The 22,295-nt window shown below is 34.5% G+C and overlaps 1 protein-coding gene across 1 annotated transcript in view; it reads right to left on the reverse strand.

Moving 5' to 3' along the window:
* Positions 1 to 22,295, reverse strand: part of FAT4 (FAT atypical cadherin 4) — a 181,134-nt gene that overhangs the window by 65,806 nt on the left and 93,033 nt on the right. Inside the window, exons 3-6 of the mRNA XM_045997091.1 lie at positions 20,094 to 20,355; positions 18,209 to 18,559; positions 11,475 to 12,397; positions 10,647 to 10,821 (exon numbers count right to left, since the gene is read on the reverse strand). Of these exons, the coding sequence (XP_045853047.1) occupies positions 10,647 to 10,821; positions 11,475 to 12,397; positions 18,209 to 18,559; positions 20,094 to 20,355 (1,711 nt within the window). The remainder of the gene's footprint in view (positions 1 to 10,646; positions 10,822 to 11,474; positions 12,398 to 18,208; positions 18,560 to 20,093; positions 20,356 to 22,295) is intronic.

Raw genomic sequence — 22,295 nt, forward strand, 5'->3', positions numbered from 1 at the left:
TATCAGTTTTGAATCCTGTTTTCACTGAAAAACAGCTGGTAACAGGTAAGCCAAGTTGCTTACCTTCTCTGATACTCAGGACTTTAGTTTTTCTTTTAATTCTTAAATTGGAATAGTAGTATCTAATTTACAGGGCTGGTAAGAGATTAAATGAGACGATATTGTACAAATTCTGGCACATACAAGCACTCAGTATGCACAGAACGGATCGCACCTAAAGTTTACGACTTTCCATGTTGTCTCTACCCCAGTGTTTCCCTAAGAACTAAACTTCTGAATCTATCTACCTGACATCTCCACTGTTTATCTTATATCAAAGATATACTATATCCAAAAAATAGTTCTTGATAATTTATCCTAAATTTCTTCTCTCTGCCCATCTCCAAATTTCCAAGGCAAATATTCTAGGACTCCTGTTGGACTTTTCTTTTCCTTAGTTCCTATACCTCCAATCTTATTTTCAAGTACCACTGGCTCAATCTTTCTTTCTTTCTTTCTTTTTTTAAGATTTTATTTATTTATTTGACAGAGAAAGATATAGTGAGAGAGGGAACACAAGCCAGGGGAGCGAGAGAGGGAGAAGCAGGGAGCCCAACATGGGGCTGGATCCCAGGACCCTGGGATCATGACTTGAGCCAAAGGTAGATGCTTAATGACTGAGCCACCCAGGCACACCCCTCCGCAACTGGCTCAATCTTTAAAATGGATAAGATATTTCATTCCTTCATCCACCTCCACATTGCCACCTAATTTCAAGCACTATTGTCTCTCTCAAGGATTGTTGTCATGGTCTTTTAAACACCGTCTCTACTTTTGCTCTTGTTCTTCAGCACCACACTACCACAAAGCCAGATCTCTTCTCCACAAAGCCAGATCTTTCCAAAGCCCTCCATCACTCCCTGTTCAAAACCCTAATAAGGCTTCACCCCTCTTTTTGAACAAAATTAAAGTTCTTTACCCTACCCTAAAATGTTCACGGGATCTAGCTTCTACCTACCTCATCCTCCCAGACTTTCTCTTTTTCACTCCAGTCCAGCCATCTAGGACCTTCTGCTGTTCCTTGGGTGTGGTCATTTGATCCCTGTCTCAGGGTTAGTTCATCTGCAAGCACCATGATTTCCCTAGATCTTCCATTTCACTTTCCTGACTGTACAACCAAAAATGGTACCTCCAGTTCCTCACTCTTTGGCCACATAACCTGCTCTATTTAACTTCATAGCATCTCGTATCACTCCTGGTCTATTTATTACACTTTGTTTTTTGTCTATCTTTGAGAACTGAAATCTTCACTTTTCACCATTGTATTTCCAGTAGTTAGAAGAGCTGGATGAGACTGCTGCACAAATATTTTCTGACAAAATAATATCAAGATATTTGTTACACATTAATTGTAGTCCATAAAAGCGTAAGTGTCTCATCGACTGTACTCAGAATTCACTTATAAGGTCTATTAAATCAGCCTCATGGTTTGATTTTAATAAATGCAAAATGACAACTGACAGGGATAATTGGTAATATTATCACCTTCTGCCTAGAAAGCCAAATGAATTTTTTCTTGTATCTTATCCTACTTAGCAATTTAATTTGAACAATGACTAAATTTAAGACTATTTTCAAAAGATCAATATTGAAATTACTGATTCTAGGTTATCTGACTTCACTTAAACATAAATTGGAACATTAATTTATTTGGGAAAAAAACAGTTAAACATTTTATACATTAGGAGGATACAGTGAACAGCATATAAGAGAAGCTTTCTTAAAATAGTGTTTTTGGAAATCTATGTTATGCAGAGAGTCAGTAGGTCCTGCTTCATATACACAGTAGATGTGAGCAAGAACTCAGCTGAAAGGCAGAAATCCTTGATACTGTTCTTGACTCTGTCACTCTTGGTCTTCAAGTTCTTGCAAACTGCCTATTTTTCTAGGCCTCTATTTTCTTACCTCAAATATAAAGAAAATGGACTGACTCATCTCCAAGAAGTCTTTTGGTTATGAAATTATCATTTTAGGTTAGGTTTCTCTAATCTGGAAGCTTTTCATAGGCAGTTCTCTTTCAAAATCCTTCCATATTACACACTGAATTGTAACTAACATCCCCCTATTGTCATATCACCTTGTTTTACTGACTTCTCACACACTAATGCAGTTCCCTGAAAGAGTAGTGGCAGATATTAATGATTCACAGGTTCAAAATTTACAGGTGAAGGCAGAAGATCATCTGGAATTAAATATATACATATTTGAGATATATATGCATCTCAAAGAGACCTGGAAAAATTACTTGCATAAATGCACATCTATTGGGATGGTTTACCTGAACACCAAAATTTCCATAACAAAACTCAAAAAAGTGAACTTTTTCATATTACATTTATGTGAAGAGTCATAGGCTTTTATTATTAAGCCATGTGAAGCTAAATACCATATGTGTGATATAGTTTTTGTAGCTAAAAAGGTGCTTTGAGTATTTGAGAGATACAGAAGGCTTACCCTTTCTTGTTTTGGGAAGCCCACATACAAAAGAACTGCCAAATGGTAACACTTCAAAAGCACATGGTTTCTTCTTAGGCAGATTTTGAATTAGTGAATCAAATTAAGGAAAGGTAGGTGGCATGGCGCGGGGTAGGACAAGTTCTACCTAGAAACATCTGACAGATAACAGAATTGAATAAGATCCAGAAGGTTCAGGGGAAAGTCATGAGAACATAGTTCAAACAGTATTTTAACTTTTCGAAACTGAATTAAAGCCATAAAATGCTTCAGTGGGTCCTTACATATGACTGCAATTTATCACATCACACTAAACACTCCATAGCCTTAAACACTTGTGCTGTTTTTCAAAGAAGAGGTCAATTTGAATGACCACAGCCAATGTAGCAAAAACTTCTGGAATTTCAGCCATGAGTTTAAAAAGACTGATGCTTTTCCTTTTGGTAGGCCCTTTGAAAAATATGCAAGCAATAAATATACAAGAATAAACTAAAAATATGGTGAATAAGCATGAAATAATAGTTGCATGTTAAAATAACAGAATGGTGATTGCTTACTAATTACCATCATTTTTTACTCATTAAATTAGTTTTTCATTCATCAAATTTTATTAAGTATTTATGTCACAGCTTCTGTCCTGGGTGGTTCTGACAATTCATTTCTTAACATGACTTAGGAAATTTCCATTCTACTGAAAGAAGGATAACTATTGATGAGGTAAACAAAAGGCACCTACTCATGTATCATATATAAGCATATAGTTTCAGACAATAATTAACGTTAAGACAAAATCACAACAAGGTTAAGTGACAGTGACACTGGAGAAAGGGAATTATTAGATTGGTGAGCAAATAAATTGTTTCTGAGAAGTTGACGTCTCACCTAGATGTAACAACAAAATGACCAAGATGTGAATGTGTCTGACCTTAAAAGAAAAAAAAAAAAAAAGCTAGCTTAGAGTAGAACACTCCAGATAAAGAGAAGTACATGTGCACAGGGGGGAAGGCAGACAAGGTTGGCATTTTTAATAAATTAAAAGAGGTCAGATTAACGGGCATTAAATTTTCAATAAAGGTTTGACAAGAACTCTCCAGAAGCACGTCACCAGACTGGTAGCATGTCATCAGACTGGTAGCATTTGCTGATTTCTATGTGGCAAATATTCCCCACAGGCCGATTTCAACCCATCAGCATGACAACACTGAATGAAGAGTTGGGAGGTGACCATGGCTGAGTCTGCCCAGGGCTGAGCGCCTGCTGAAGGCGGCAGTGGGTAGAGAAGAATGAAGTCAGATAGGTGGACAGACGCCAGGTCATTTAATGCCATGGGTCAATGATGAGAAATTCGGGCTTTATTCTTAGAAACCACTGAAGGGTTTTTAAGCAAGCAATGGGGCATGATGATCTAATTTATATTTTCAAAGTTCATGAGCTGCTTGTTAGGGAATGTACTTTGGGGAGGAAAGTTAGGCAGTTAGGGAGCTATTATATTAGCCCTGGCTTAGACCAAAGTGGTGGTAATGGACAGGAAGAAAAGTGGATAAATTTAGGACATTTTTGGATATATTTTAGGGCAGAGTCTACTTGTCAATGGACTTGTTCAGTGTGGGATAGAGAGAAAGTGGAACAAGGAATGATAACAACAATTGGGAAACTGGATATGGAGCAATTTATGGAGGGTAGAGAGGTGATCAGAATCAAAAAGCTTTATTTGGCTTTTTTTGGGCTTGCAATGTCCAGCAAATGTCCAGCAAACATGCTGACTAATAGTAAACATTAAAGTAAGTCATTCTCTTATTTATTTCTGCCAATAAGCTTTTCGTGTAGAAATTAGCACATTCATTTTATTGATAGGAACACAAAGGTAAACTTATGCAAGCTTACATGGCTAGGAAATGGCAGAGGTGAGATTTGAACCCCAGTTTAACTACAAAACTATCAATTTACCTTAGGATATACTTCCGTTTTGCAAATTAATTCTCTGACTTAATGTTTTAAGTATATTGCTCTAAGTTCCCTGATATTTCTGTGAAACTTGCTATATATTAAAATCATATTATTGTATTTATTGAATATGTACAAAGGAAAACTCTTCTAAGGAAGGCTACTTGGGAATAGAATGCCAAACCATGTGAAGGACACTAACTGCTTTAGAGCTAGCTGCCGTCTTAGAAGGAACCACATAGTGATGGGTTCTCTGTAGGACCTTCATTACTGTGAGGAGGAAAAATTGAAATTTTAGCTTCAAAAAGTTGAAATTTTAGCTTCAAAAAGTTTGTACTTGAGAGGAACCTGGATGGCTCAATTGGTCAAGCATCTGTCTTCAGCTCAGGTCATGATCTCAGGGTCCTGGGATCGAGCCCCACATGGGCTCCCTCCTCAGCAGGGCATCAGCTTCACCCTCTGCCTCAGCCTCTCCTCTCTGCTCATACTCTCTGTCTCTCAAACATATTAATAAAATCTTTAAAAAAAAAAGTACTTGGTACAGTACATATTTCTGGAAAAAAATAACAGGAAGGAATACAGAATGAAGGGGGATATTTACATTTTTAATTATAGTAAAAAATTATATATATAGTTTAATTATAGTTAAATACAATATTATTTTTATTAAGTTATAGTCTTAACCCATTCAACTACCATTTAATAATTTAATCCTATAGGAAAAAATGAGGTAAAATTATTACACTCTGTTCTGGTTTTGTTAATTAGCAATGTAACCTTCAGCTCCACGATAGTGTGGTTGTAGCTCATTTTAAGCAGTAGACAGAAGTAGTTAGAGTTTCCAGATGTGCTACTTTATAACTGTGCTGTCAGGAAATAAAAATATAATGGGAGTGGAATGCTAATATTTTCTCCAAAAAATATTCAAAGATTTAAAAATTTGGTGATAAAAATAAATAAATAAAAATGAATAAATAAACCCTGCTTATTCAATTATTGCCATATTGCCAAAGTTGACCCATCTTTGGGTTGCCATCAGGTAAGAATTTTTAAAAAGCAAAGGAAAAGTGATTTGTGACCTAGAATAAAGCTGTCAAACATTTTTTCTTATTTAGAATACCTTGATATTTTCCTGGTCCTTAGAACGCTGCAAATTTGAGAATAACATGGCATCTGGGATCTAAAATCTGCCATATTTTTCTGAATTTTCTCATGTCACCTACCAATTTGACTTTTAAATCAAAGCAGTGAATCTGTATTTTAAACCCTGTGTTAGAAACTTCATTGTTGGAATACACGATTAAATGGCAGATTCTGAAGCCTGGTATCTCAAACTCACATTCTTCCATAAAAGTGGTTTATTTTGATACCTAAAGTATGCAAATGAATAGAACATAAAATCATATTCACATATGAGCTTTAATGACTTTAAAATAATTTAGTCCTTTCCTACACAATTTCTGATTGTTTTCTACATAATCTGTATTAAGTGATCTTCAGATACCTAACTGAATACTTCTCCATTAGCCTCAGACGCATCAGTTCATTGCAGAGCAGCTCAAAAAAAATAGGGGAAAAAAAAAGCACTCTCATAAAAAAATCTATGCTTCAGGACAAAGTTCAATCAATTCTCTAATTTCTAGGGATGCCAAAACACTGGATCTCATTCGTGGCTCCCATCATGCTCCCTAACACCATATTTAAGGGTCTGAATAACAAAATTTCAAATACCTTAATTTTACTGATAATCTGAATTTCTGTAATTCATAACTCTGTATTTCAGTATTGGGCAGAATCAATGCACACCTGGTCTTCACATTTCTCATATAATAGCAATAATCCTTCATAGAAATTAGAATTATACTTCTATTATTTGTCCTTACATTAAGAATCCTAGGTCCCGGGGCACCTGGGTGGCTCAGTGAGTTAAAGCCTCTGCCTTCGGCTCAGGTCATGATCCCGGGGTTCTGGGATCGAGCCCCGCATCGGGCTCTCTGCTCAGCAGGGAGCCTGCTTCCTCCTCTCTCTCTCTCTCTCTCTGCCTGCCTCTCTGCTTACTTGTGATCTCTGTCTGTCAAATAAATAAATAAATCTTTATAAAAAAAAAAAAAAATCCTAGGTCCCTATCTTTCCTCAGGCTCAAGGCTCATGACACCAGGAACTCACATAATCTGGCTCCCTGGAACCAGCTTGATTCCTGCACAGTCTGTACATTTAGAACAATGTTCTATTGTATCTCTTCCTCGTGAAAGTTCCTCCTAACAGGGTCATTCACGCATGTCTATTAGAAGAAAACACCTTTAGGGGCGCCTGGGTGGCTCAGTGGGTTAAAGCCTCTGCCTTCGGCTCAGGTCATGATCCCAGGATCCTGGGATCAAGCCCCACATCTGGCTCTCTGCTCTGCAGGGAGCCTGCTTCCTCCTCTCTCTCTGCCTGCCTCTCTGCCTAGTTGTGATTTCTCTCTGTTAAATTAATAAAATATTAAAAAAAAAAAAAGAAGAAAACACCTTTAGCTCTATCATTTCAGGTTTTCTTTTTCTTTTTTCTTTTCTTTCTTTCTTTCTTTCTCCCCCCCCCCCCCATGAAATGTCTCTTCCATACTGTCATTTTGGTGGAGAAACAGCATTACAAGTAGTGGTTAAGTTTGCTGCGCAGTCCACAAAATCCTCCTTGACTATGATTTGGCTGAACTACAGTTTTAAAAATCTGTGGTCTCCTTGAATGGTGAAACACTTACTATATAATATAGTCTTTGGAAGCCTGAAAATAACTCTCTGCTACAAATAAAAAACTTTCTAAAGTAGTAAAGTATAAAATGAACCTTAATATGAACTGCAATTTCTAAAAAATGTTTTTTAAACTAACGCATCCATACATCTTTTAATAAGAATAGTTATGTAGTAAGGGACAAGGTAAATATTTCTAATAACTTTAAAGTACTTAAAGTGTATGAATTACAGTTCTTTTTTTTTTTTTTTTTTTTTTTTTTTAAAGATTTTATTTATTTATTTGACGGAGAGAGAGATCACAAGCAGGCAGAGAGGCAGGCAGAGAGAGAGGAGGAAGCAGGCTCCCTGTGGAGCAGAGAGCCTGATGCGGGGCTCGATCCCAGGACCCTGAGATCATGACCCGAGCCGAAGGCAGCGGCTTAATCCACTGAGCCACCCAGGCGCCCCTGAATTACAGTTCTAATTAAAATCATCATCTACACACTATGATAGACATATTTAGTGATTTAACATATGTTGTATCAATCAAACCTTATAATAGACTACTTTATAGTTAATTATCCCCATGTTACTGAAGAAGACACTGAGATTGAGACGGATGATCCATCTTGCCCTGAATCACAAAGAAAATTATGACAGAACCAGAATTCAAACAGAGATAAATTCAAATTAAAAGCTTTTATCATTATATCATATATATTATTACTGGGTTTGCCTAGCAAATAAAATAATTTTGGAAATCGATATTACTTTTTCAAATTTTACTTTACCCACACACTAGAAACACAGTGTATTCTGAACTTGAAAGTCAGTTACATTGACTGAGGTCTGAACCATACTCTGCCACAAAGCTGTGTAATCCTGAGCAAATTATTTTTTTAAAGATTTTATTTATTTATTTGTCAAAGAGAGAGAGAAGCAGAGGGAGAGGCAGATTCCCCGCTGAGCAAAGAGCCTGATGTGGGCCTATGTCCCCAGACCCTGGGATCATGCATGACCTAAGCCCAAGGCAGACAGACACTTAACCAACTGACCACCGAGACACCCCCTTAACAAATTAGTTAACCACTCTGAGATTGAGTTTACTCTAAATAAACTCAAAATAACACATTAAGTCTTTGAGACGATAAAGAAAAGTGATGTGTAGAAATAAGTTAATGTCTATAAAAGCTGATATACTGCATGACATAGATGGCCATATATCAAAATAAAACAAAAACAAAAACAAAAAACAATATTCTTTTCCTCTTCACAATATCTTCTACCTCCTGAGTGCACAGACACACAAAAACAATTTAAATTCTCAGAATCATGTGGTTGAAAACAGGCACTCTTGTCTACATGATTACATTCCTTCTCTCCCATGCCTTTTGACTTAGAATGTTCCAAAGTACAAATCTTCTGATGGAGAACTTGTGGGCTGTCCCTGTCCATCCCAAATCACCCTGCACTGCAGCGCTAACTCTCACAATCACATCCTCCTTCCCACCTGGGGATGACCTCCGTGTATCACACCTCTGTGCAGCAAGTTTTATAATGACTAATGCTTTAGCCGACTAGATTCTGGTCCTGGTTTATCCTCCCCCACTTCACCTCCACAAAAGCCATGTTTTCCTGCATGCCTAGAATTGACCACCCATTTTCAGTACTAACTGGAGAGGGAAGCTAAGACTGGGATATTTTAGCAACAAAACCTTGCTTCTAAATATCTGAATACCAGTTTCTACTCAGTTTTATCCTCCCTTCTTTCCAGGAAAACTCTTGAAATACTGGATTGATATGAACAATGTGGTAGTGGCTGCATTTTTTTTTTAATATGGAGATGCTTACCTTTTGTGCCTACTAACCATGAAGCATAAAATACTGACTACACGCATAATAAACTTGGTTGAAGATAAACTTGGTTTAAGCTTTATGTGGTTACCACACCATATTCTGTTCATCATTCCTCAGAATTTTATAGTTTACATAAAATGTAACATGGTCATTCACACATATAAAAAAAAAGTACAGAGAATTTTGTTCTCTCTGTAGGTATCATATAATTACATTCCCAAAAGCAAATAGCAAATAATATATAAGAGCCCCTCAATTAATAATCAGCAACACTATCATTTGAATACTGAACATAAATCTATTACGACTTATAATCTCAAAATCTCTGGCTTTCTTATAAGTGATGACATGAAACAATATATTGTATATTCCAGAATTGGTCATATATAACAAAAATATTAATAAATCATATTCATCAAAAATATTTCAACAGTAAAAAATAGCTCATTTGTAAACTCACAATTGTTCTTCTGTATTAATATCCACACATCTACATGACTATATAAATACATATAATATTCATGAATACATATATAAACACACACACTATTATACATAATTTTAGGCATTTAAAGTTTTAACAAATGTGTCTTGGCTTAAAATAACTTCAACAAATTTTTATACTATGTCAACATTATCAAATTCTTTAATACTTCAATAATAAGTTGTGACTATGTTTTTTAAAGATTTATGTATTTATTTGAGGGGGAAGGCAGAAAAAGAGGGAGAGAGAAACCCAAGCAGACCCCATGCTGAGCATGGAGCCTGATGTGAAGCTTGATCTTATGATCCCAAAAGCAAGAGTTGGACATTTAACCAACTGTGCCATTCAAGTGCCCCAAGTTGTGACTATTCTTATAAATGAATGTTTTATAGGACGTTTCATAATTCATTGATACTCCAGGAAATCAATGACTAATTAATTCATTCAATTGTTTATTCATCAGATAAGCAATACACACTTTCTTCAAGGCCTAAATATTCTGGGACAAATTTTTAATCATTTCAATTTTGAGTTAGAAGTTTCAGTATGCAAACCAAAATAATGATAAATCTTTTTTAATAGATTATATCTTGTACTACCTACTATGAAAATTTGCATAATTATTACTTCTAGACACTAAAAGCTAACTAACATATCTTGTTTTTCATTATTTCTAGTCCATTACACTGCTAACTGAATGAGAATGTTGGGCTTTCATTGATATTCTTTTTTGGAGCTCTGTGGACCTTCATCCAATGCATATTATAGCTACTTACAAAACCTAGAGTACTAATGATGTAAAATTCTGTACTCACCCTATTATCTTTATGACCAGTTAGAACCATCTGGATATTTTCAAATCTTAAAATATTTGAAATGCCTTATAGCTCAAGTGGTAGAGTATCAGGTCATCCTCAAAGGTACTCAGATGGCTTTCCCAATAAGGACGCATCTTGTCTTACAGGAATAGAGCTCTGTACTCAAGTTCTTACCACTACTTATTTATACACAAATTTGACAAAGTGATACACGTGCTATAAATCATATGGATATAATCAGAGTTCCAAGGATTAGCACAATTCAATAAATATTTAATTTCATGGTAGACAAATAAACTCATCATATTGTGAATAGATTCTTCACAACCAGATAAGATTTACCTGAATCTGTAGCTGTGATCATCAAGACAAAGTACTCCTTTGTTTCGCGATCCAAACTCTGTATTACTCGAAGTTCTCCACTAGCTGAGAGAGTAAAAGCATTGTCTTCATTACCACCAAACAGAACATACGAGAGTTTGCTATTAGAACCTTGATCATCATCTCTTGCCACTACCTATAAGAGAGAATAAGACATCCCAGGAATGTGAGTAAAACTAATACCGGTCTACCACAAAATAGAATGTACCATTAAAAATAATGAGGTCGAGGCCTAAAAAGGCTCCAAAGACACTCTTTAAAGTTTCAAGTAAGAAATAAAAATGGTACAGGGTAAATATATGTTATTTATGTAAAAATATGAATAAAATCAAAGTATTTTATATAAATAAATAAATAAATAAATAGAATCAGATTATTTTTGGAAGGTTTCACCAAAATTTTTGACAGCAGTTTCATGTAGGTAGTTGGATTTGTAAAAAGGAAAGTAAGAACAATGTTTGTAATAAAGTTTTCAAGCTTTTACATAATTTTATTTTCTCACTGTGTTTAGATATTATGATCACACTGAAACAAAATTCAAAATGCACAAATATGCAAATGTGTGCAACATGAATACACACAGAAGAACATAACTGAAATACAACATTTCAAACTATCAGGAAATCAGTAGATTCTTAAGTATAATTTTCATAAACTTTTTCAAAATTTTCTATCTGCAGTTAAGCATTTATAAAAAGAATGAAGAAGTGGCAGATGTAGGAGAGGGTGGACTTTTAAATTAGATGCCTTATAGTGAACACAATATTTGTTTAACTGAAATATACTGACCTGAAGAATTGTTCTGGGCAGTGTCCCTAAATTCTCAGGGACATTTACAGAATATGGAGATAACTCAAACATGGGAACAAAATCATTAATATCCAGTAGAACAATGCTGACAGTGGAGGTGTCAGTTCTGGGGGTACTGCCCCGATCTGCTGCCTGAACAGTTAAGGAGTAAGTGGGAGTTTTTTCTCTATCCAAAGGCTTAGCCACAGTGATGGCACCTGTGACAGAGTCGATCCGAAATTCCTGATTGGCATTACCATCAACAATGCCATAGCGAACCTGTCCATTTGTACCTTCATCTTCATCCGTTGCATACACTTGTATTATATCTGTTCCAGTAAGTGTGTTCTCATTAATCTCCACTTTATACAAGGCCTGCACAAAAACAGGGTTGTTATCATTGATGTCAAGTACCATAACTACAACCTCCGTAGACGAAGAGAGAGCTGGTTGACCTTTGTCTGTAGCCACCACTGTCAGAGTGTAATTAGAAACCTCTTCTCTATCCAGTTCTCCAGTGAGCCTCACTTCGCCATCAATGGTCCCAATAGTGAACTTGTTTCCCAAAGGGTTCAGTAGGGTGTACTCAATATAGCTGTTTGGGCCGCTGTCTGGGTCTGTTGCTTGAGCTTTGAAAACAATAGTGTCAATAGGTGTGTTTTCTGGAATGTATGTCAATTTAGGGGAAAGAAATGCTGGTGGGTTATCATTTACATCCAACAAAATAATGGAGACGTGAGCAGTGCTTGTGAATCTGGAGGCTGGAAGCTGTGGCAGGTCATGCACCTGAACAGCCAGGTTGTAGAAGGACTGACTTTCCCGATCCAAACTCTTAAGGACTTTCAGTACACCACTCTTGTCAACTGTAAACTGACCGAGGCTATCACCTGAAGCAATGCTATAAGCCAACTGGGAGTTGATCCCTGAAATGGAAAGGAAATTAAATTAAAGAAAAATTAAATATTCTTGCATGTATGCTTGATTAAATATTCTTGAATGTATGATTATAAACAAGGTGCACCAAAAATTCTGACATAAAACTTTGCATACTTGATATATGATGCCCGAAACACACCTTATGGATGATTTAGCTGCAGTAAATTTTTTGTAAGTCATACATACACATAATGCCTTGCCTGCTAACTTTTGATGTGAAAAGATGTTTACAACTAGCGAACAAATGATCTATATACTACTTGCTATTTACTACAATGTTGAAAAGTTAAATTACAAAAATAAAGAGCAGAAAAATATTCCAGGGAGTGGATTATTTTTATACATTTCCTTATTTCTGTCACATAGTTCCTGAGGGCTCAACATTAACAGTGCCACACTCTATACTGTTAGCCAAACATTTAGAACTTCAGTAATTTATTGAGGCTGACACCAATTTTCAGAGAAGGGTAATAAAATTTTCTGATGTATGGCATTAGTCATGGATAGTTTAAGTCTACTTTTACATTTCTTGTCAGAACCAATAAATACTTTTTAATTCTTATTAAGCATCTGGCTAATGACCTTTGTGAAAATAATTCTCTCTCAAATTTTATTATGTACATTTAATGTGTTTTAAAAGTATTCTTTGAAGGAAATGTTAGCAGTAAAATTATACACAAAAGGCTGCAAATATAAATGCTCACACTTTTATTGAGCTATATTTAGATATTACTTTATCTATTTTTCCTAGAAATATGTGCCACTTTTTAATTGTAAATATATATATATATACAATTTCTCATTTCAAAAAATGAGTGGAGAATATTAAAAAAAAATGGAGAGTGGATTGGCCAATCATTTTTACTAAATAATTTAAAAGTCAGATAAGCAGTGAAAACAGAAAGAAAACTGATTTCTTATCTCAGAATAGTGTTTTCTTCACTTGTGCATAATGCTATGTACATTTTTATATCTTATCCTAAAGATGTTGGGACACTGTAGGATATTATAAGTGTTGCTAAGAAATATATGGTGCCTCTAATAATTCATTCTTAATAAAGATTTTATACTCTGAGATTTTATGCTAGGGATAATCAGTTGAGTTACATTAATTGCTTACAAATAGCCCCCTGTATTTCTGAAGTTAAACTATTCAGGTGTCAGGGACGCCTGGCTGGCTCAGTTAGTAGAGCATGCAAATCTTGCTTATGGATTTGTGAGTTTGAGCCCAACTCTGAGTGTAAAGATTACTTAAAAATAAAATCTTTAAAAAAAATTTTATGTAAATTATTTAAGTGTCAGAAACGATGTCCATTCTGTGCCAAGAGTTTTCTAGAGCAATTTAGTCACTCTTTTTCTCTTTTTTCCTTGCAAAATACCCTTTCTCAGGATTCTATGACTACTTGAGTTAGCTTTTACCTTTTCTTGAAACTTGTCAGTTTCCTTACAAAGGCAAATTTGAGTAGAGTAATGGGATTTTCTTTTCTAGCAGGTAAGTCTTGCCTGTCTTTTTTTTTTAAAATGCTAGAATTACTCTTTTCCTATGATTTTATGGTCTCCATCTAATATTCTTTGTCTATATGTTGATACAGAGAAGAAATATTTATGAAAATAACCTTCAGACACTAGTTTTTTCACAAAAATTTCTAAAATAAACAAGGATTGAGGTGATCTTTGAAAAGCTTGGTTTTCCCTCTCATTATGAGTTGTGGCTTTTAATCTTTATAGTTTATTTAAAACTATTCACAAGTGAACAAAGCAGTGTGAAGTTCAGGATAATTAGGACTCTGAAGATAAGGAAAAATATGAATAAATAAAGCTAATGGAGGCCACAGGTCAATTTATCAGTAGGAGATAAAGAGGATTTTAAGATCTGGATTGAGCAAGGTCAATAGCCTACTTCAACCCTTGACTTAAAATTCCACAGGAATGAGGGAAGAAAAAATTCCATCATCTAGTGCAAAGGAAAGTTCCATCAATTGGTTCAATTAATGGAAATTTTATATAGATGATATATAGAGATACATATATTCCTAGAAAGAAATTTAATTTAAACTTATACTTTATATACATTTTTAAGTCAAATTACTAAGGAAATTTTCTTCATTTTTTATGGCTAAATCCATCAGCAAATATTGAATTCCTATTCTTGGAGACACAAATTCAGATCTAATTATTACTGAAAAAAAGTTATGAAACATCTGGATAAAATAATACCAGCAAGAAGAGATATAAAATTTAGTTCTAGGAAAGCATATAAAATCTTTCATGCCCAAGATCAAAAGTAATTAGAAAAACTGACAAAATTGCACATGGTTACAAAGTGATAGCATAGCATTCTACATAAATCACTTGGAATGCAAGCAATTAAAGCAAGGATCTGAACACCCTCAGTCCACAGTGTTTGCTACTTCCTGAGTAAACAACTAAATTTCAGAGGCAAAAAGAGAACATGATACCAAGACTTTATAGCCTTCTTGTAAACAGCAGAGCCACCTCTTTTTTAAGGGAAAAAGTTTGGTAGGGTAGGTGGGTGGGATAAGTAATAAGTATTAAACTTTTAAAGGAATTATGGAAAAAGAAAACAAAATTGATTTTATATTCAAATTTCAATGGCAGATATAGATATTAGATACCATTACAATGAACCACGATAACAATCATCTTTGAGAAAATAAACATAAAAATATAACAACTCTTGCACAAAATACTACCACACCATCGAAGAAACAGCTCTCATCTCAGGAGCTTCATGAATCCTTACTTTTGCAATTACAGGCCACAAAAGCCACCTATATTTACTTTACTGTAAAGAAAAGGACTTTTTGTTTCTGACAAATCTAAGTGACTTTGGGCATGTGCTATACAGCTAAAAAAGAGATGTGAATAGATAGAAACTCAAAATTCTCCCTAAACATTTGTAGTATCCGAATAAATAGGTCAGAACTTTTGTCTTTCTCTGCTCTTTAATCAAATATTCGATCATGAAACAGGACCTACAGTATTTTAAAATTCTGTAATCTACCCATAAGCATTGGGATTTGAGTTTAGTGGTGTTTTATAGCCCACCAGGTCTTTAAACTTAAAACTTTTCATACTTCTAACCATTTGTGTTCAATGTTCTGAAAGTGGTTTAGTCACATGATTCCCTCTGGCAGTTTTATTGTGTGTGTGTGGTTGTGTTGGGTTTTTTGTTTTTTGTTTTTTGTTTTTTTAAATTTCAGTCTCAGGAATAATTTAGTTCCAGGAAATATAGCACATAACTATAGGTATATAGTTTTGTTATGAAATGTGTGTATTTATTCACAGTCTGTAAACACTGTCTAATTATGCTACGATGAGCTAGCATTTGTCAACTTATCACACAGCTGTAACCAAGGGAACTGCTTCAGACAGCATTCATCTTTATGAAGCAGTTCCACCAAGGTCATCAAGTCATTGGAATATGAAACTCCTTTCATTTGAATGACCTGCAATTGTACCAAGCATGGACAGGTGAACTTATTCAGCATCATTACCATTGCATTATTCTCAGAACACTCTTATGACTCCCAGTATTTGAAGAGCATACGAATTTATTTCTAGTATAATGTAATAATTAAAAAACCAGAATATTTCCATGAAGTTCAGTTTATAACAGTTTGCCTCACTATAATACTTTTTATACTTTGTACAGGAAAGCCTTGAGATTAATACACACACTATTTATCTTGTGAAAATAGTTAAAATATTTGACCTATTCTTATTAAAAGATTCTGTAAGCTCAGGTTTGATGTTGAACTCTGAAAGAATCTAGATATAGGGAACAGAAAGTAATAACTTTATTTTTATATAAAATTTCTTCAGATGATAATATTCCCTCAGCAAGAACCTTTTGATCAGAGATTAAGATGAATTTGCTATTTTAAAAAATTGTCTAAATATTACTGTTTGTGCAATACTTTGAGAACTATTCAGTGTGACAAACTTGGCAACTTTAAACAAACAAGGTTACCCCTGTACAGTCTTATCATTATCCTTGAAATTCAGAATGAATAGGAACCATGTCCTATATTTTAGGTCAAGGTACAGGAAATTACACTGATAAAAGTATTCAAAACTAAAACAATGGAAAAATGTAGCTTGACACTTTTTACCCAAGACAAACACAATTAAAGGAAAAAAAAAAATGCATGAAAAGTAAGTAGAAGTCAATGGTTAGCGCATGTCTGTGTGTATGTGTGTGTGGAATATTCCAGCAGATTTTCATAAAGAGTTTCTTATTTGCTATTTTTCAGTTGCCAATAATTGAAGGTATGAGGATAAATGAAGTTTGGTCCAGAGGAGCACACGATCCTACAAAATAATTGTGTCTCTCTAATGCCGAATAAATTACAAATAAATTTGTAAATAAATTACAAAGAAACATGGCAGAAATTCTTCACTACAGAAAACTCAGGACGAGTCACAAGGACAAATAAGATATTCATATCCAGGGAGCAGATAAACTAATTAAGGTTGTAATAGAGAATTCAACTTCCAAAATAGAGATTAAGCTCCATTGTATACAAAGTCTAATTGAGCTGGGCTGGGCTGATGTACATGAAACAGGGTGAGCAACGTTCTTGCGCCAAGACTGGTTACACACTAAATGGGCCCCAAATTAAGCAACAGTAGTTGTCTTAATATTACAGATACTTCTATTTTTGATATATTCCTGTGACTGGCATTAACTACGTAAACATAAAAAAGGAAAACTTCAACATGCACTTAATGAATTCTGAAGAAAGTATTTCCAATTCTGTGAATTGAAACATGTTTAAAATACTGTGCTTTTTGCCTCTCATATCTTTCTCAGGGACACTTGTAGACAATCCTGAAAGGAAACTAGGTATAGAAGAGAACGTTGAGATAGGATGGTATTCCAAAATTACTTTAATCATTCACCCAAGTCAGTAAGAATCAGGAAATTCTAAATTAAGGTTGATAGCCTATGTCACTAGGCATATCCTCGGGCTAGAAACCCATTTCCTCTTTAAAGCTCTGTCCCTTGTTTTCTCAAGCGATAGACATTTAACTCATCCAATAAAAGGGGAAACAGGTATTAACTTTCCAAACAGTTCAGTTAAAGACTGATAATCTGCACAATGTTATCTCTAGTGCTGTATTATCCGATATGTGTATTTACAAATACATCTCAGAAGAAAGGCCAGGAAAGTTATATTGTATCTTATTTTATTCTATTTTTTGAGAGTTATATTTTAAAAGAAAGTTTGTCAAATGCTTTTGCAATAAATAAAATCAAACACATACGAAGTCTAGATTTAAGTAAAAACCTCAACTTGATTATATAGCATAAATTAAAGAGATCTGAGACTGTCTTTAAATCAAAGTATGAAAACTTGCTAGACTATTATTAGAACTTTTCAGTCAGAAATATAAAATTAATAATGCATTCTTATGTATTTTTAAGATGTTTTTCCTTTTCCTTCCAAATTTTATCCTTTTTAGGTTAAAATAATATATGTAAACAAATATTTTTATTAATGTGACAAAAAATTAGTAAAAAGCTATTTTATGACTTCTACATTATTAAGCTGTGATACTGTAAAAAAGGAAGATGGAGTTTGTAGAATAACAGTGCATGCTGTAAAACTATTACAAACATGAATTTAACTGATAAAGCACTTCATTTTAATCCTCTATAGTTAAATCATTAATCTGTCCTTCTTTGTGACAACTGAACACAGTAAATAAATACAACATAAATATGAAAACATTTTTAATAAATTTGTAAGTGCATAAAATAAAGTACGTACCATCATCTGCATCGGTAACATTAAACACAAGAACAGTAGATCCTAGAGGTAGATTCTCCATTAAAGATGTGCTATATGAGTTTAAGCTGAAAATAGGTGGGTTGTCATTTACATCTAGTACATTAAAATAAACCCTAATGGTAGTAAATTGTCCCCCACCATCTTCTGCTCGAACAGTGAGGATATAATATTGCTGTGCTTCATAATCTAATACTCGAGTCAAATTAAAGACTCCAGTAACTGGATTCAGGAAAAATATGCCATCTTCATCATCTTCATTCACAATATATGTAATTTCTCCATTCACACCAGAGTCATCATCTGTGGCTAAAATAGCTGCTACCAAAGAACCTATCAAAAGATAAATTAATAGTCTAAAATTAATGGGATAAAGGTATCACTAAGAGAATATATACAGACACCAACAAATTTTATTTGTACAGTGAAATATTTTAATTAGATAATCACTGTGAAAATATAGTGAACACAACATTCTACAGATTTCTATATTAACACTGATACCAACCTTCCCAAATATTAACAAAACATGCAGCATATTAAATACTCATTAAGTTTTATGTTGCAGTGGAAATGTTCTGGAGAAATAATACTTCTGACACTATTTTTCTGCCTGGCACTACCAATTCTTGAACATATTGGTGATTGCAGTGAACATATATTGGGGCCCTTTGCTAGCATCAGGAACGAGGGGTCCCCAGCAATAATGCAGACTTATGCTCAGGAGATATCAGCTCATGTGGTCATTGCTATAATTAAGAAAGAAATAAATATGGTAATAATTTCATGAACAACCGGCATAACTCATGTTAAGGAGTGAAGGGAAAACTGCAGTGAGAAGTAGTTTATAAATATTTAATTTCTTTGTCAAACGAGTTTCCGTAACATATGTCTTATTACACAGAATCATTCCAAATGTAATTCAGAATAAAATTTCAATTTTAGACAAGAATTTCCAATAATGGAAACGCAGCATACACACACCAGAAATATGGTATTCGGTACTCAAACTCAACAATCACAACATAGTATGTTCAAAGAGGCAAGCTGAAAATTCAGGATTGAGATTCTACTAACACTTACTGAGTACATGCTAATTCCTAAGCCCCATGTTAGCTACAGTATATATGATAAATTAACCTGCACCTTAATTCTAACAGGAAGTATTTGTTTCCACTTTACAGAAGGTAAAATTGAAACTAAGAGTAATGCATTAATTTTCTCCAGGCCACACAGGTTCTATGTGTTAGAGCTAGTATTCACAGATTTTCATGTGCTTTTCTTTCTGCTTTGTCTACATAGCACTATAATCATATTAGACATTTTTATATTATCCATTTACTTTTAACTTTTGTAACCAATTAAAATATGTTAAAAATAGAGATGGAGTCATGTTTGCAAATGCATTTCTGAAGTACGTTGATTCAGAATGGATGCAGAGGTAGCAAAGTACAACATTTTATGTGACCAGTTTTTTAGAAGTCAGCATTTAGAAATGATATTAATACATAAAATGTTTAAATGAGCTGTAAGATATCACAGAGTATAAAGTGGAAAACAGTATTAAAACCCTTATTGCCAGAAAAATTAACAATTCATCCCAAATACTTTCAGAAACAGAAATATTTGTAATTGGTAATCAGATGAATTGCTAACTTCATTTGCTATGAGAAGTCTAGCAATTCATTTGGGAACTGTATCTAAGAAGGTTAATTAGTAGACTAAAATACCTAGCACATATATTTTTATACCTAGTAGCATATGTTCTATGTAAAACTAGTTGCTAATTAAGAGCAGCCAAAACATAGTCTGTAATTGTAGTTAAAAGTGATCTTTGTGAAATATACCTAAGGGTGTGCCCACTTACCTGGGGTTGTGTCTTCAGGGATGTCAAAAGAGTACACAGGTCTGGAGAACTTGGGTGTGTGGTCATTCACATCACTGACGGTGATATTAATTCTCATATCAGAGGACTGAAGACCATCATCTGCCCGAACCAGCAAAGAATATTTGGAACGGCGTTCCCTGTCCAACCGCTTGGTCGCTATCAGATCTCCAGATTCAGGGTCAATGCGGAAACTGTCATCAGCTCCACTAATGATAGTGTAGGTGACCAGAGCATTTGCACCCTGAGAAAAAGACCCATATCTGAATTGTTAGAAGTAGAACAGTTAAGGGCACCATTCCTTATGCTGAGTATGTATTTGACAAAGTGAGCTTTTTGGCTTTACTTTATAAGATATTAAAAGATTTCAAAAGATAGCAGACCAAAGTAGTCAATCACATAATCTCGCACCACTCATCCATTAAATAAGACAGAAAATCTCGGCTGTCAGTATGAGCTTTATCTATTTTTTAACTCATAAAATGTACATGTAGAAAGGAGTCCAGTTGTCACTAAAGAAAATACAAATGACACTACTACTATTAACCGCATAACCAGATTTGCTGAAGGGGTGGCTCTGTGCCAGGCACTGTGACAGCACTACGTATGCATCTTCTCACTTTAATTCACAACTTCATGAGGTGCCATTTCACAAACGAAGACACTGGGTTCCGAGGTGCTAGTTAACTTACACACGGTCACACGGCAAGTGTTAGAGTGGATTGCAAACCCAAGTCTGCCTGACTGAGCTCGTGGTCCTTCTGATTCAGCATGAGAAGGTAATTAAATGAGGCCTGTGCTAAATGGAGAAGCTTGCAATAAGCACTGTAAGAACCAAGAAGAGAGATGGATTGTTTTGAGTTGATTTCTTTAGGGAAGGTAATACAGGACAGTATATATGGAGCTGAATTGGGGTTTGTAGATTTTTTTTTTTTTTTTAAGGGAAGACTAAGGAAACATTTCCGTTTAAGCAAAAATGCAGAGGGAAGGAGAATACATCTGGCTTACTCACTGTTAAACAGTTAGAGTGGGAGTTTAAATGAAGAATAGAAGGTCAAACTAAAATGTTAGATTATGGGTCTATTTTTGAGAATCTCAACTGCAACACAAACTGCCTTGAATTTTATGGCCAAGAAAATACCAATCTTTTCTTAATTGGAAGTAATTTCTCAAGGCTCTTGATAACGTAGGAAGAACTAGAGTGGGGACAGGCCAGAGAAGGGCAAGAGTGAACAGAGTTTGGCCCCAAGAAGCTGGGGCTTCAGTTCCTCAAGGTGAAACTTTCTACAGTCTATATTCTTTGCAGGTTCCAAGTCCATGTTCTGTAAAATGGAAGCAGGAGTGATTTCTTATGCTCTTTTAGCTCTTTGAGTTGTGGCCCTCAAAACTTTGAAATCTAAACTAGAAAGTTAGCAGAGGACACAGAAAGGTTGAGAAAAACAGAACATTCTTTAAGTTTTTACTAAGTGCCCAACACTATCTAAGCGCATCACTTCATGGGCACTAATTGGGGTTAAAGGGAAGGTTTCAAGAAAAAGTAGGTCTTAGCAAAGTCAAAAAAAAAGAAAAAGAAAAAGAAATTTAGAAAAATTAAAAGTAAAGAACCCATCTGGATTTGATGATAGAGAATTTTAACCTCATAGTATTTTAAAATATATTATATATATTTTTTCTTTTTTCTTTTTTCTTTTTCTTTTTATTTATTTATTTTTTAATTTATAAACATATAATGTATTTTTATCCCCAGGGGTACAGGTCTGTGAATCGCCAGGTTTACACACTTCACAGCACTCACCATAGCACATACCCTCCCCAATGTCCATATTATATATATTTTTTTATTTTAAAATACATTTGCTAATGTAGTATTTTAAAATATATTATATATTAAATATATTATAAACTTGACAGTCCAGTGTTGAAATTACAAGCAGTTTGATTTATATTTTTTTAATTATGTATATTATAATTAAAATATTGAGTTAAATAATACACACTGCACTGGTTGAAATCTGATGCTTTTGGGTTTGAATCTCTGCTCCACCACTTGTTAATTGTGTGTCCTTGGGCCTTATACTTAGCCTCTATGAGCTGATGTTTCTTTATCGGGGCAATGGGGACAATAACATTATCTGCCACATAGAGCTATTGTGAAGATTAAATGAGTTTGTACGCATAAAAAAC

Source organism: Meles meles, chromosome 2, assembly GCF_922984935.1.
Source record: "Meles meles chromosome 2, mMelMel3.1 paternal haplotype, whole genome shotgun sequence".
Lineage (NCBI taxonomy): Eukaryota > Metazoa > Chordata > Mammalia > Carnivora > Mustelidae > Meles > Meles meles.